Raw genomic sequence first — 14453 nt, 5'->3', positions numbered from 1 at the left:
CCCCCCCGGGTTCACGCCATTCTCCTGCCTCAGCCTCCTGCGTAGCTGGGACTACAGGCGCTGGCCACCTCACCTGGCTAATTTTTTGTATTTTTAGTAGAGACGGGGTTTCACCATATTAGCCAGGATGGTCTCAATCTCCTGACCTCGTGATCCGCCTGCCTCGGCCTCCCAAAGTGCTGGGATTACAGGCGTGAGCCACCGCACCTGGCCGAAATGTCTGGATTTCTAAAACACCAAAAAAAAAAAAAAAAAAAGGCTGGGGGAAAGAAAAGACAAATGAATGGCTGGTAAATATTACATGACAAGATGTTTAGCCTTATTGGTATATTCGTATCAGGGAAAGCAAACTAAAACCACAAGGACAGGATGCTGTCAGCGAAAATGGTAGAGTAGGGCTTCTGGGGGTCATCCCTCTGTAGAAACACCAAACACCTTGACAGAAAAGTCAGAATTTAGCTTATCAGAACTCTGGAAAGATAAAGCTTTACAGCAGCCAAGCAAATACTTCGCCAGAAGAAAGGGCACTGAAACAAGATAAGAGATCTTTGTGGCATTTTAGCTTACCCTAGCCTCACCTCCCTTCCTGGTATGGCTGCAGTCTTGAAGATGACAGCCTGTGCTCCCCATGCTGGTGCCTGATTCCAGAGAGTGGACACTCTTCCTCCTAAGGGATTGTGTGTTCTGTTTTGTCCTTTCCCCAAAGGACTGCCACCAGGGGCAAAAAACAAACAAACAAAAAAACCAAAAAAAAAAAAAAACAAAAAACAGGGCAAACAATAAGATATGGAAAGCCTGAGAGGAAAAGCTGTAGAGTGTTTTTGTGGAGGAATAGGAGCTTTGAAAAGCTATTGTGGATCAGAAACTAGAAATCCAAGTGCACAGCTCGGGGCAGTATGCGTGCTCAGAAAAGACCTGAGAAGGCCATTAGCTTTCACCTCTGGCTTGTCTTTAGGTTCAACACAAACAGGAAGTGAATATTAAGGTAGATTTATAAAGGCCCTGGCTAAGTTTTGAAGGAGTGCCCCAACAGCTAATCAGCAGAGACCTGGTGAGCATTTTACTTTTCTTTTTCTTTTTTTGTTTCTTTTTTTTTCTTTTTGGTTTATTTGTTTTGAAATGTGGTCTTGCTATGTTGCTCAGGCTAATCTTCAACTCGTTGGCTCAAGCGATCCTTCCACTTCAGCTTCCTGAGTAGCTGGAATTACAGGCACACACCACTGCACCCATATCTTTTTGTTTTTGTTTTATTTTTTACACATTATAAATATTCAGTTTTTAAAAAAATTGCAAAGCATGTGAAGAATCTAGAAAATATGCTTCATTCACAAGAAAAAAGAAATGAACAGAAACTACCCCGAGGAAGCACTAATACTAGAATTACTAGACAGAAACTTTAACTCAGCTGTCTTAAGTATACTCAAAGAGCTAAAGGACACCATGGACAAAGAACTAAAGGAATTCAAGATAATAATGTCTCCACAAATAGAAAATATCAATAAAGAGAAATTTTTAAAAGTAGGCAAAGAGAAATTTTGGAGCTGAAGGTTACAATAATTGAAATGAAAATTCACTAGGGGAGCTCAACAAAAGATATGAGCAGACAGAAGAATCAGCAAACTTGAAGATAGGTCCACTGAAATTATATAGTTTGAAGAGCACACATTTAAAAGATTGAAGAAAAATGAACAGAGTCCAGGAGATGTGTGGGATACCAACATATGTATCATGGTAAGGAGAGGGAGAAAGGTGCAGAAAACATGTTTAAGAAATAATTGCCAAAACCATTTCAAATTTGACAAGACATGAATATACACATCCAAGAAGCTCAGCTAACAGCCAAGAAGGATAAACTCAAAGACATCCATACAAGACGCATTATAATTAAAATTTCCGAAGCCAGAGATAAAGAGAGAATCTTGGAAGCAGCAAGAGAGAAGCAACTTGTAACATAAAAGGGATCTTAAGATGAATTTCTGTTGATTTCTTAGCAGAAACCATGGAGGCTAGAAGGCAGTGGGATGACATATTTAAAGTGATGAAAGACAGACCTGCCAACCGAGAATTCTAAATCTGGCAAAACTATCCTTCAGGAATTAAGAAGAAATCATGACATACCCAGATAAACAATAGCTGAGGGGACTTCATTATTAATAGACCTGCCCTGTAAGAAATGCTAAAAGGAGTCTTCAGACTCACCACAGATCTATTAAATTTCCTTTTTGGCATAGGACTGAAACATACACATTTTAATTAAACATTTGTAATTTTTCTTACACAGCAAAACCAAACACCCCACAATGGAAAATCATTTTCTGTTCACCAATTGTTAAAAACTTTTTTTAAAAAAAGTCCTGTGATATCGAGTGCTTACCAGGATGTGGCACAGTAGAAACTCTTAAACACTTGGTGGGTGTTTAAATTGCTACAACCAGTTTGGAAAACAATTTGTCGTTACCCAGTAAAGTTGAAGATGTATAGATCATGTAATAGTTTTACAGACCAAAAATACAGAAACTCTGGTACCTCTGCAGAAGAAGACATACAGTAATATTCACAGTGGCCATTTGTAATATAAAAAACTGTAAACAATCCAGGTGTTTATTGATTGATTTTTCTAACATGTGACTTATTTCTGGTCTTTACTAGCTTTGGGGCCATTTGGATCACACGATGTTTTTTCAAGATTTTAGACCCTTTCTAAGTAGCAATCCACTGGACCAAGATAATAGAGCCAATGAAAGGGGTCACCAGACTCACACTGACTTCTGGGGGGCAAGACCTCCACGGTTGCCATTGGGTCGGAGATACAGATCTCGAGGAAGTTCTCGTCCTGACAGATCTCCAGCTATTGAAGGGTGAGTTGTTGTATTTTAAGTTCTTTTTAAGGTAGTTTCAATGAAGGACAAATTGGTATAATCTAATCTTTATAAGGGTCTCATACTTATTAACTTTGTGGACAAGATGGACATATGTAGAAGGGATGAAAGTGAAGCTAAATTGAATGTTGGTACTCACCCAGTGATAAACCAGAGAGTGAGAAATGTTATGTCTCTGATTAACATTTTTATTAATGTCTCAGATTAATTTATAGATGATACGTGTCTCAGTCCATTTTGTGTAGCTATAGCAGAATACCTGAGACTGGGTGATTTATAAAGAACAGAGATTCATTTCTTATATTTCTGGAGGCTGGGAAGTCCAAGGTTGAGGGATCCACGTCTGGCGAGGGCCTTCTTGCTGTGTCATTCCATGTGGGAAGGCAGAAGGGCAAGAGAGCATGCATGAGCAAGAAAGAAAGGTGCCAAACTCATCTTTTTATTAGGAACTCACTCAACAATAACTAATCCACTTCCAGGATAAAGGCATTTAATCCACTCATAGGAGATTCATCTCTTAAAGTCTCCACCATTCAACACTGCTCCATTGGGGATTAAGTTTCCAACACATGAATTTTTGAGGAGGGCATATTCAAACTATAGCTGTATATTTATCAGAATTTCAAAAGGGTATCAAATATATTAGGCATTAGGATTAAATATTTCAACAGATTGGAACAATGGACTTAACATGAAATTTAATCAAGTATCTGCTTTTTGTGAGGAAAGGAAAAAAATTTAATAGAATAAATATGAAGTCTTGTGACTGTAAAAACATTCATGCAATGTTTGTTGAGTGTCTTTTGTATGTGGCACTGTACTAGACACTAGGAACACAATGATGAGTCAAATAGATGGTTTTGCTCATGGATCTCATTTAGCTGGAATAATAAACGTTAATTTTAAGTGTTTACCATATGCAGAGGACTGTGCCTCATGCTTTATGCGCTTTATGTTGTTTAATTTGTATGAATAGGTGCTATTGCTGTTTTCATTTTATAAAATAATTAACTGAGTCTCAGAGAAATAAAGTAACAGCCATTGGTGGATCTAAGACTTGAATCTAGGGCTATATGAATATAGTGCGACATTGTCTCATATGGTAGCTGCTAGCCACATGTAGCCATATGTTTACATTTAAGTTAACCAAAAGTTAATAAAACTCAAAATTCAAAGTACCTCAATCCCAAATAGCTATATTTTTAGTGCTCATTGGCCACATGTAGCTAATACTTATCATAATTGATAGAACATATTATAGAAAATTTCCATTATCTTAGTTCTGTTGAACAGTGCTGTTCTAGAGCCTATACTCCCCCTCTCCCCCAACGCACACCTTCTAGGCTTTATTAACATTTTACTATACTTACTTTATTACGTATCTATCCATCTATCTCTCCATTAGTTCATCTTATGTTTTGTGCATTTCAAAGTTAGTTGCAGACATCGCTTCATAGAACAAATACAGGATATGGGAAATCTGATTTAATGAGATTGTCTAGGACAAAAATCAGTAAAATCTTACATTGTTTTAATAGCTTATGGCACCCAGAGTTAAAGCTGCTATATCCTGTGCCAGTTAAACTGTGTGTAGATTACTTTCACTTCTCTGTTTGAGATTTGAGATCCCATTATTGAGTTTCTCAACTACAGTTCATTTAAACTTTTACCCCCTATGCATCTTTTTTTTTTTTTTCCTCCATTACACCCACTAAATGGCCAATTTTGGAGCAGTGCTGTGATTCACTTTTCCTTGCTCCTTTGCTAGGGGATGGTTCAGTACTGCTTTAGAAAAGTCACGTAAATGTGCCCAATCATGCCCCTGCAGATAATAAGATGCATTTAATCTCTCCTAGATTTCATGCTTTTGATTAGGCTTTTGTTTTGCATTCCCTCAACAGATATTTTGAATTTTCACTAAATTTCATTCTTCAAATTTTCTATCCAATAGCTGATCCTCAGAAGCTGATTTATATTCTCCTTTATGAAAATTGGGGCCTTGGGCATGAACTCCCCAAATCCCTGTGCCCAGCTTCTCTATATCAACTTTCATTTCTCCCTCCAGCCTCCTGAGATGAGGTGTCCTTTGTTTTTTTCAAGGCAAGCCTATCAGCCCATGTTGTGACCCATTCTCTAGCTGTTTCATCTGGGATTTTGTATCATCCATCTTCCTCTTCCTGCTTTCTTTCCCAGTTAATGCCCCTTGGCCACCGTTTTACTCTTTAGCTCTGTGTTTTTCAATCCTGGCTGTACATTATTGTCACTGAGGATATCTTTTAAACTGGTACCTGGACTCCATCCCCAGGGACTGTGATTTTATTAGTCTGGGTGAAACCAGGCATTGGTCATTTTTAAAAGCTCCTAAAGTTATTGTAGCCAGAATTGAGAATTACTGTTCCAGTTACTGCCTAGTAATCTTTTTCCTTTTCTTTTCAATAAGATTTCTTAAGAGTTGTTTGTATTTACTTTTTTATCTTTCATTAGTCTTCTACCTACTGTAGTCTGGCCCTCCTTTCACTAAAATCCCTGGCAACCTTCTATTAATAATTGCAGACCCAGTGGATACTTTAAAATCCTTATTGAATAGATCTAGTTCACTGAATTCAACCCTTTTAATCTTTTTTCTTACGCCTTGAAATTACCTTTTTTTTCTTCTTCTTCTTTATTTATTTATTTTGCAACAGAGTCTTGCTCTGTTGCCCAGGCTGGAGTAGAATGGCATGATCATAGCTCACTGAACCTCAAACTTCTGGGCTCACACAATCCTCCTGCCTTAGCCTCCCAAGTAGCTGGGATTACAGGCATGTACCACCATGCTTGTAATGCTTGGCCAATTTTTAAATTTTTTTGTAGAGATGGGGTCTCACTATATTGCCTAGGCTGGTCTCAAACTTCTGGGAGGATCGCTTGAGCCCAGGAATTTAAGATCACCCTGGGCAACATGGCAAGACCTTATCTTCCCAAAAAATGAAAAATCAGCTGATCATGGTGGCATGTACCTGTAGTCCCAGCTACTCCGGAGGATGAGTGGGAGGATCGCTTAAGCCTGGGAGGTTGTGGCTGCACTGAGCTGTGATTGTGTCAGTGCACTCCAGCCTGGGCAACAGAAAGTGAGTCCTGGTCTTTTTTCAAAAAAAAAAAAGGCTCTTCTTACTCCAAGATTAAAAAATTAATTTCTATATTTTCTTTAATGCTTTTTATGGTTATGTTAGAACTCTTTTTGGTTACAAGTGATAGAAATTCAATTTAATATAACTTAAGAAAAAACTAACCAGCCAGGCGCAGTGGCTCATGCCTGTAATCCCAGCACTTTGGGAGGCCGAGGTGGGTAGATCACTTGAGGCCAGTTCGAGACCAGCCTGGCCAACATGGCAAAACCACATCTCTACAAAAAATAAAAAAAATTAGCTGGGCATGGTGGCACGTGCCTGCAATCCCGTCTACTTGGGAGGCTAAGGCAGGAGAATCTCTTGAACCTGGGAGGCGGAGGTTGTAGTGAGCCAAGATTGCGCCACTGCACTCCAACCTGGGCGACAGAGTGCAACTCTGTCTCAAAAAAACCCAAAAAACTAGAATGCGTTGGTTCACATAACTCAAATGGTTGTTAGCTATATCAGACCCAACATTTCGCTTTTATAACAATTATCTTGTAATGCCCTCTACTATCCTGATTAGAAATTCATTGATAATATAAGCTGTAAAACATAATAAAAACACATGTGCATATATATATACTGTTCTTCAATTAATATAAAGGAGAAACAAAAATAATATATGAATATGTGTATTTTAATGTGTAAATGCCTAGCCATAACTATTCTGGGAGACAAAATGAAAAATTAGGTGCTTGCTTCCGTATATAGAATCATTAAGATGATAGCTACAAATGCAGACAGTACGAGAGGATTATATTTACAGTTCATCTGCCACAAGCATTGTTGGTACAATAATATAATTTTTCAAAATGGTGAAGAACTCTTAGGAAATTTCTGGGGTTTGTGGGGAAGCATAAACTTCCCTCAGTTTTCACGATAGTTATATTCCTGGAAAATTCAGTATATATTAAAACCAAATGGAAAGTAATTTATGTGTGGAATGGAGCTGGATTTGGTCTCAGTTAATTATAGGTAGTTTTTCACCAAATGAATGTCCAGGCAGAATGTTCAGAATATGCATGTTGGAGGACAGTTCTTTGTTGGGCCTGGCTGTCCTGTTTATTGCAGGGTAGCTGGCACTCATTTTTCCTGCTTAGTAAATGTGAATGGTACCTACCATTTATTGTGACTAGCAAAACTGCCCCCCTCGGATTTCTAAATCACTCCCTAGGAGTGACATTGAGAAGCACTGATGTAAATTAGAAGTCTATAGGTGGATCTAGATGGTCAGTCAATATGTTATGTTCATCTGTCTGTCATTCTTTCTCTCTCAAATCTGCTTTCCTGTGCATTCTTTCTCTCTGAAATCTGCTTTCCTGTGTTATCATGATGGCTCTCCCTTTGTAAAATGAAAGATAGCCAGTGGTGGCTCCAAGTTTACAAGAATTACGGAGGATTCATCCCAGAGGATATGTCCATCTGTCAACTTTTTTTTTTTTTTTTTTTTTTTTTTTTGAGACAGAGCCTTGCTCTGTTCCCTGGCTGGAGTACAGTGGTGTGGTCTCAGCTCACTGCAACCTCTGCCTCCCAGGTCCAAGCGATTCTTGTGCCTCAGCCTCCTGAGTAGCTGGAATTACAGGCACATGCCACCATGTCTAGCTAATTTTTTTTGTATTTTTAATAGAGATGGGGTTTCACCATGTTGGCTAGGCTGGTCTTAAACTCCTGACATCAAGTGATCCACCCATGGCCTCCCAAAGTGCTGAGATTACAGGCTTGCCCATCCATCGACTTTTGTGGAAGGTTTCTGGCCCTGATTGGGCATTATGCCCAAATCTCTGGTGGGTGGGGAGTATTTTTGTGTATTTTTGAGTTAAAGATCTAATCCCCCCCATATGCATATCCAATTATTTACAGCGTAATATATAGCATATCTGATTTGAAATGTCACCTTTATTATGTATACATTTTCATACTTACCTTTCTCTTTCTGGATTCTCTATTATGTGCTGTAGGTCTTTATTTTTGTTTTCTATTCATGTACCATCCTGGTGTACTCACTATGATTTTATACTATGATTTGAAAACTGGTAGGGAAGGTGGCCCTCATTATTGTTCTTTTCTTTAAAAAAAAAAAAAAAATTCTTAGTTTGCTTGCTGAGGAACCAAAAGTTTATTAATGCTTCGCTTGTGTTTACCCTTCCAAATGGATTTTAGGTCTGGTTTTTCAATCTCTGCCCCTTTTCCCATCCCATTAGGATTTTGATTGGAAGTGCATTGAATTTATATATTAATTTGGGGACAAGTGGTACTTTTGTTTTGTTTTGTTTTGAGACAAAGTCTTGCTCTGTCGCCCAGGCTGGAGTGCAGTGGTGCAATCTCGGCTTAGTGCAACCTCTGCCTCCCGATTCAAGCAATTCTTCCTGCCTCATCCTCCCAAGTAGCTGGGATTACAGGCATCCGCCACCACACCCAGATAATTTTTGTATTTTTAATAGAGACAGTGTTTCGCCATGTTGGCCAGGCTGGTCTTGAACTCTTGACCTCAGGTGATCTGCCTGCCTCGGCCTCCCAAAATGCTGGGATTACAGGTGTGAGCCACTGCGCCCAGCCAGTACTTTTTAGTAATATTGAAACTTCTCAGGCTCATGGCTCATGGTCTCAGTTTATTTGGTTCTTTTTTCTTCTTCCTCTGTCTTCCTCTTCCTCCTGCATTCTTCTTCCTCCTTCCTCTTTCAGTCTTTCTTCCTCATTCTTCCTCCTCTTCCTCCTCCTTCCTTTTTCTTCCTCCCTTTTCTTGTTTCTCCTTCTCTCTTCCATCTTCTTCCTCCTCCTCTTTTCTTCCTCTTCCTTCTTTTTCCTTCTTCGTCTGCTCCCTTTCTTCTTCTTTCTTTTTTAAAGACTTTATTTTTTTTATTTATTTATTTTTTTTATTGAGACGGAGTCTCGCTCCGTCACCTAGGCTGGAGTGCAGTGGCGCAGTCTCGGCTCACTGCAAGCTCCACCTCCCGGGTTCACGCCATTCTCCTGCCTCAGCCTCTCCGAGTAGCTGGGACTACAGGCGCCCGCCACCACGCCCGGCTAATTTTTTGTATTTTTAGTAGAGACGGGGTTTCACCGTGGTCTCGATCTCCTGACCTCGTGATCCGCCCGCCTCGGCCTCCCAAAGTGCTGGGATTACAAGCGTGAGCCACCGCGCCCGGCAAGACTTTATTTTTTAGAGCAGTTTTAGGTTCACAGCCAATTGAGTAGAAGATACAGGACACTTTTTCATCATTCAGTCAAGTTTCATAGTTTGATTTAACTTTTTAACTGATTATTGCTGGGAAGCTTTTTGTTACCCTTCATCTTGTTACTTAATTGAATTCTCTTATTAACTGTAATAGTTTTTCATTTTATTCTCTTTAGTTTTCTAGTTAGCACTCCTGTCATCCTCAAATATTGTGTTTTTCTTTCCAATGTTTATGCCTTTTATTTTTCTTATCTGTTATATTGACTATACTACCAAAACAAAGTTGTTTAATATAGGCATCCTTGTCTTTTTCCTGACTTCAGTGAGAATGAATTAGTGTTTCTTTGTTAAACTTGTTTGCTTTTGGTTCCTAATATATGCACTATCACACTAAGAAAGTTTAATTTTATTCATAATTTATTAGGGGCTTTTAATTAAGAATGACTAATGATTTTGTCACATGCCCTTTGCTGCAGTCCTATCAAAATGACCTTAGAGTTTTTCTCCCTTAAACAGTTAATGCATTTTATTAACAAGTAGGTTTTCTAATGTTTTCTAGTGTTTTTATTCAAGCTGCTTTGTCAAGGAGCACAAATCTCTCCTTTTTAGGGGTCGGGGGTTGGGGAAACAGGATCTCACTTTGTTTCCCAGGCTAGAATGCAGTAGCAAGATCTTGTTTCACTACAACCTCAAACTCGGTGGGCTCAAGCAATCCTCTCACTTCAGCCTATGAACTATGTAGGACTACAAGCACGTGCCACCACGCCTGGCTAATTTTTCAATTTTTGGTAGAGACTAGGTTGCCCAGGCTGGGGTCTCTTAACACATTATTGGAGTTGATTTGTTCCTTATCTTTTTTTTTTTTTTTTTAAGAATTTTTACATTTATTCAAAAGAGGGTGAGTCTCTTTATCAAAGTTTTGGTGTCAGGATTATATTAGTTTCATAAAAGGAACTGGGAAAACTTGCCATATTCTTATGCTTGGAAATAGTTTACGTAACACAGGAATTACCTATTATTTAAAGGCTTAATGCAAGTTACCTGTAATTCCATCTGGACCTGGTATCTTTTTGGGAACTAGATCTATTACAGTCTTTTCAGTTACTTCTGGGGTTGATAGTATAGGGTAATGTTTTATTTATCTCTGTATTCTCAGCTTCTAGCACAGTATTGGTTTTATAGTGGCTACTAAACATGTTTGTTTTGAATAAGTGGATAATTGTAATTATGTCTCTAAAAAGTATAAAAAACATATGAATTAGTAGTAATAATAGCTAAGAGTATGTGCCAGAAACTAGTCTAAATGCTTTACAGGTATTCATTTGTTTCATCCTCACTATAACCCTGTGAAGAAGGTATTGTGAATATCTCCATTTTACTGGAGAAGCTGAGGCACAGAGAGTTTAGGTAAATTGCCTAAGAGTATAAAGGCAGTTAAATATTGGAGCCAGGATAGTGCAAAAATGAAAGTATTTGTATTTGGTGAGATTTTTAACTATTTACTTGTACTAAAAAATTTTAGTATAACTATTTTGTATAAGTCAAAAATTTAAAATTAAGTAGCCTTCTCACTTATTTTTTAACCAAAGATTTAAGCATTTCCCTAATTTTCTCAGAAACTTTCCTTCTAAGGCACCAGTATATCAGTAAATAGAACTTGAAAGTTTTAAATTCAGTTTCTTTTCTCTTTTCTGTCATAGACATATAAATAAACACAGTATATCTTTGGGGCCTATTACTATACCCACCTACCAGGCCTGCCTAGATTGTTCCATATGGTTGTTACTTTACAGTAATTGTCATTATGATGTCACTGTATGTTTTGAAAGTACAATTTCATGTTTTATACATTTTAAAAAATTGATTGAACTTTAGCATGGCTTCTTCCTGATAACAGTTTTGTCCTCTTGCTTTGAGAAGGAGCATATGGGCATTCCACTTATGGTTTCCATGGGCTACATCTCAGATTCCTGTTCATTCTGCGGGTTTCACTGTAGACAGAGTACTTTGTATTTAATGGCCGGGTGCGGTGGCTCACACCCGTAATCAGCACTTTGGGAGGCCGAGGCAGGTGGATCACTTGAGGTCAGGAGTTCCAGACCAGCCTGGCCAACATGATGAAATCCCATCTTTAGTAAAAATCCAAAAATTAACCAGGCATGGTGGCGGTTGCCTCTTATCGCAGCTACTCAGGAGGCTGAGGCAGGAGAATCACTTGAACCTGAGAGGTGGAGGTTGCAGTGAGCCGAGATTGCACCACTGTACTCCAGCCTGGGCGACAGAGCAAGACTTCATTTCAAGAAAAAGAGTACTTTGTATTTAAGAAATCAGATGTCAGAGATTAGCCTTTGTGGGATTATTAGTGTGTTCCTCACACCAACTTAATAAGTTTCCCTGAAATGATGTCCATTTTCTTTGACTTTTTCATTGGCATGAGTAAAACTTTTTACTAACACAAAGACAGGGAACTCTCACATTGTTCATTCATTCTGCAAATATTTATTCAGTGTCCCTAAAATATGTGCTTTATCCTCTAATCTGCAGCTTTTGAATGATAGTTAATTAGGTCTTGAATAGACTAGCTCATCTTATCTGACTTTAAGTGCATCTGACCTGTGCCAGCAGATTAATTTATAAATTTATAACTGAGGGTATTCTGTTTCAGTGACTACAAAACTCATTTGTTTGTTAGCATACTCTTGTCTTTGAATTTCTTAGGTATCAAGAAATTGAAAGCAATCGGATGGTTGTTTGGTACATATAGAATCAGCAAGGAAATTGCATGATCTTTAAGAGAAATTCCATTCAGATTGTGATAAATGCTAAGGAATTACTCATATTTCACTTCAAATAATTTTTTAGGATGGTAAAATATTAATGCTTGTTAGGTTTTTTTCCTTTGTGTTAGGTCAGCACCAGCACATTCATATTTTCCAGACAAGTAGTAGAGATTACCACTCATTAGTCTACACTTGCTACATTAAAGCCCATCTTTATTTTATTTTGTTGTTTTTGTTTTGTTTTTTTGAAAGGGAGTCTCTATCACCCAGGCTGCAGTGCAGTGATGTGATCTCAGCTCACTGCAACCTCTGCCTCCCAGGTTCAAGCAATTCTCCTGCCTCAGCCTCCCAAGTAGCTGGGACTACAGGCATGAGCCACCATGCCTGGATAATTTTTTGTATTTTTAGTAGAGATGGGGTTTTGCCATGTTGGCCAGGCTGGTCTCGAACTCCTGACCTCAAGTGATCTGCCTGCTTCGGCCTCCCAAGGTGTTGGGATTACAGGCATGAGCCACTGCGCCCAGCCCCATTTTTATTTTATTGTGCTTTACTCTTTCATTTTTTCGTTACATTTTAGCTTGGTGGTTTAATCTCCTTCCTGGCTATATAAAGGAAGCCTCTTTGATTTTAGCAGTAAGCTGTTTCTGATTCGCTTTGTAGGGTACGTTACTTCTAAGAAGGTGTCCCACCTAAATAATACGTTCTTTTAAAAATTTATTGTTTTTATTTTAGATTCGGGGGTACATGTACAGGTTTGGTTTTTATTTTTTAATTTTTAAAAATTTGCTCTCCTGGTAACTCACAGAACAGCAGGTTTATTACACGGGTATATTGTGTGATGCTGGGGTTTGGGCTTCTAATGATCCCATGGCCTAAGCAGTGAACATAGTACCTATAGGTAGTTTCTCAACCTTTGCCCTTCTCCCTCCCTCTCCCCTGTTGTGATCTCCAGTGTTTATTATTCCTTACTTTGTGCCCTTGTGTACCCAATGTTTAGTTCCCATGTATAAGTGAGAACATGTGGTATTTCTGTTTTCTGCGTTAAGTTGCTTAGGCTAATGACCTCCAGCTATATCCATGCTGTTGCAAAGGACATGATTTCGTTCTTTTTTATGGCTGTGTAAAGAATATGTTTTAAGATTTCCCACCTAGAGAATATGTTCTTCTGAAGTTAACCCTAGGTTCTTGGACCATAGATTTCTGACCACTGATCACATCTCAGATTTTGATAACTGACTTTTTTTGGCTAACTTTTTTTTTCTTATTAAAAAAAATTTGTTTTGGTATGGAATAAAAAGACAACCTTATCCAGAAATAGCCATAGTTACACCTTGATGTATAATCTTGTAGACCTTTTTAAATACATATATATGATAATTACATCTATATAATTGAAATTGAATTGATTATACTACACATATTTTATAATCTTTTTTATCTTAATAGGTTGTATATATCTTTCAAAATACATTTGATTGGGGCCTATATTAGTCTGTTTTCACACTACTGATAAAGACATACCTGAGACTGGGAAGAAAAAGAGGTTTAATTGGATTTAACAGTTCCACATGGCTGAGAAGGCCTCAGAATCATGGCAGGAGGCTAAGGCACTTCTAACATGGCAGCAGCCAAACCATGTCATTCTGCCCATGGCCTCTCCAAATCTCATGTCCTCACATTTCAAAACCAGTCATGCATTCCCAGCCATCCCCCAAAGTCTTAATTCTTTTAGGCATTAACCCAAAAGTCCAAAGTCCAAAGTCCAAAGTCTCATCTGAGATAAGGCAAGTCCCTTCTGCCTGCGAGCCTGTAAAATCAAAAGCAAGCTAGTTACTTCCTAGATACAGTGGAGGTACGGGTATTTGGTAAATACGGCCATTCCAAATGAGAGAAATTGGCCAGAACAAAGGGGTTACAGGTCCCGTGCATGTCCGAAATCCAGCGGGGCAGTCAAATTTTGAAGCTCCAAAATCATCTCCTTTGAGTCCAAGTCTCACATCCAGGTCATGCTGATGCAAAAGGTGGGTTCCCGTGGTCTTGGGCAGCTCCACCCCTCTAGCTTTGTGGGGTCCAACCTCCCTCCTGGCTGCTTTCACTGGCTGGTGTTGAGTGTCTGTGGCTTTTCCAGGCGCATTGGTGCAAGCTGTCAGTGGATCTACCATTCTGGGATCTGGAAGATGGTGGCCTACTTCTCACAGCTCCACTAGGCAGTTCCCCAGTAGGGACTCTTTGTGGGGGCTCCCACCCCACATTTTCCTTCTGCACTGCCCTAACAGAGGTTCTCCACGAGGGCCCCGCCCCTGCAGCAAACTTTTGGCTGGGCATCCAGATGTTTCCGTACATCTTCTGAAATCTAGGCGGAGGTTCCCAAACCTCAATTCTTGTCTTCAGTGCACTCGCAGGCTCAGCACCACATGGAAGCTGCCAAGGCTTTGGGCTTGCACTCTCTGAAGCCACAACCCAAGCT

The 14453-nt window shown here is 39.0% G+C and overlaps 1 protein-coding gene across 1 annotated transcript in view; it reads left to right on the top strand.

Moving 5' to 3' along the window:
* RNF115 (ring finger protein 115) overlaps window positions 1-14453 on the top strand; it is a 92724-nt gene that overhangs the window by 55290 nt on the left and 22981 nt on the right. The window contains exon 4 of the mRNA XM_032151644.2: window positions 2650-2858. Coding sequence (XP_032007535.1) covers window positions 2650-2858 — 209 coding nt within the window. The remainder of the gene's footprint in view (window positions 1-2649; window positions 2859-14453) is intronic.

This window comes from Hylobates moloch, unplaced genomic scaffold (assembly GCF_009828535.3).
Source record: "Hylobates moloch isolate HMO894 unplaced genomic scaffold, HMol_V3 SCAFFOLD_5, whole genome shotgun sequence".
Taxonomy (NCBI): domain Eukaryota; kingdom Metazoa; phylum Chordata; class Mammalia; order Primates; family Hylobatidae; genus Hylobates; species Hylobates moloch.
This window is presented reverse-complemented; position numbering and strand designations above follow the sequence as displayed.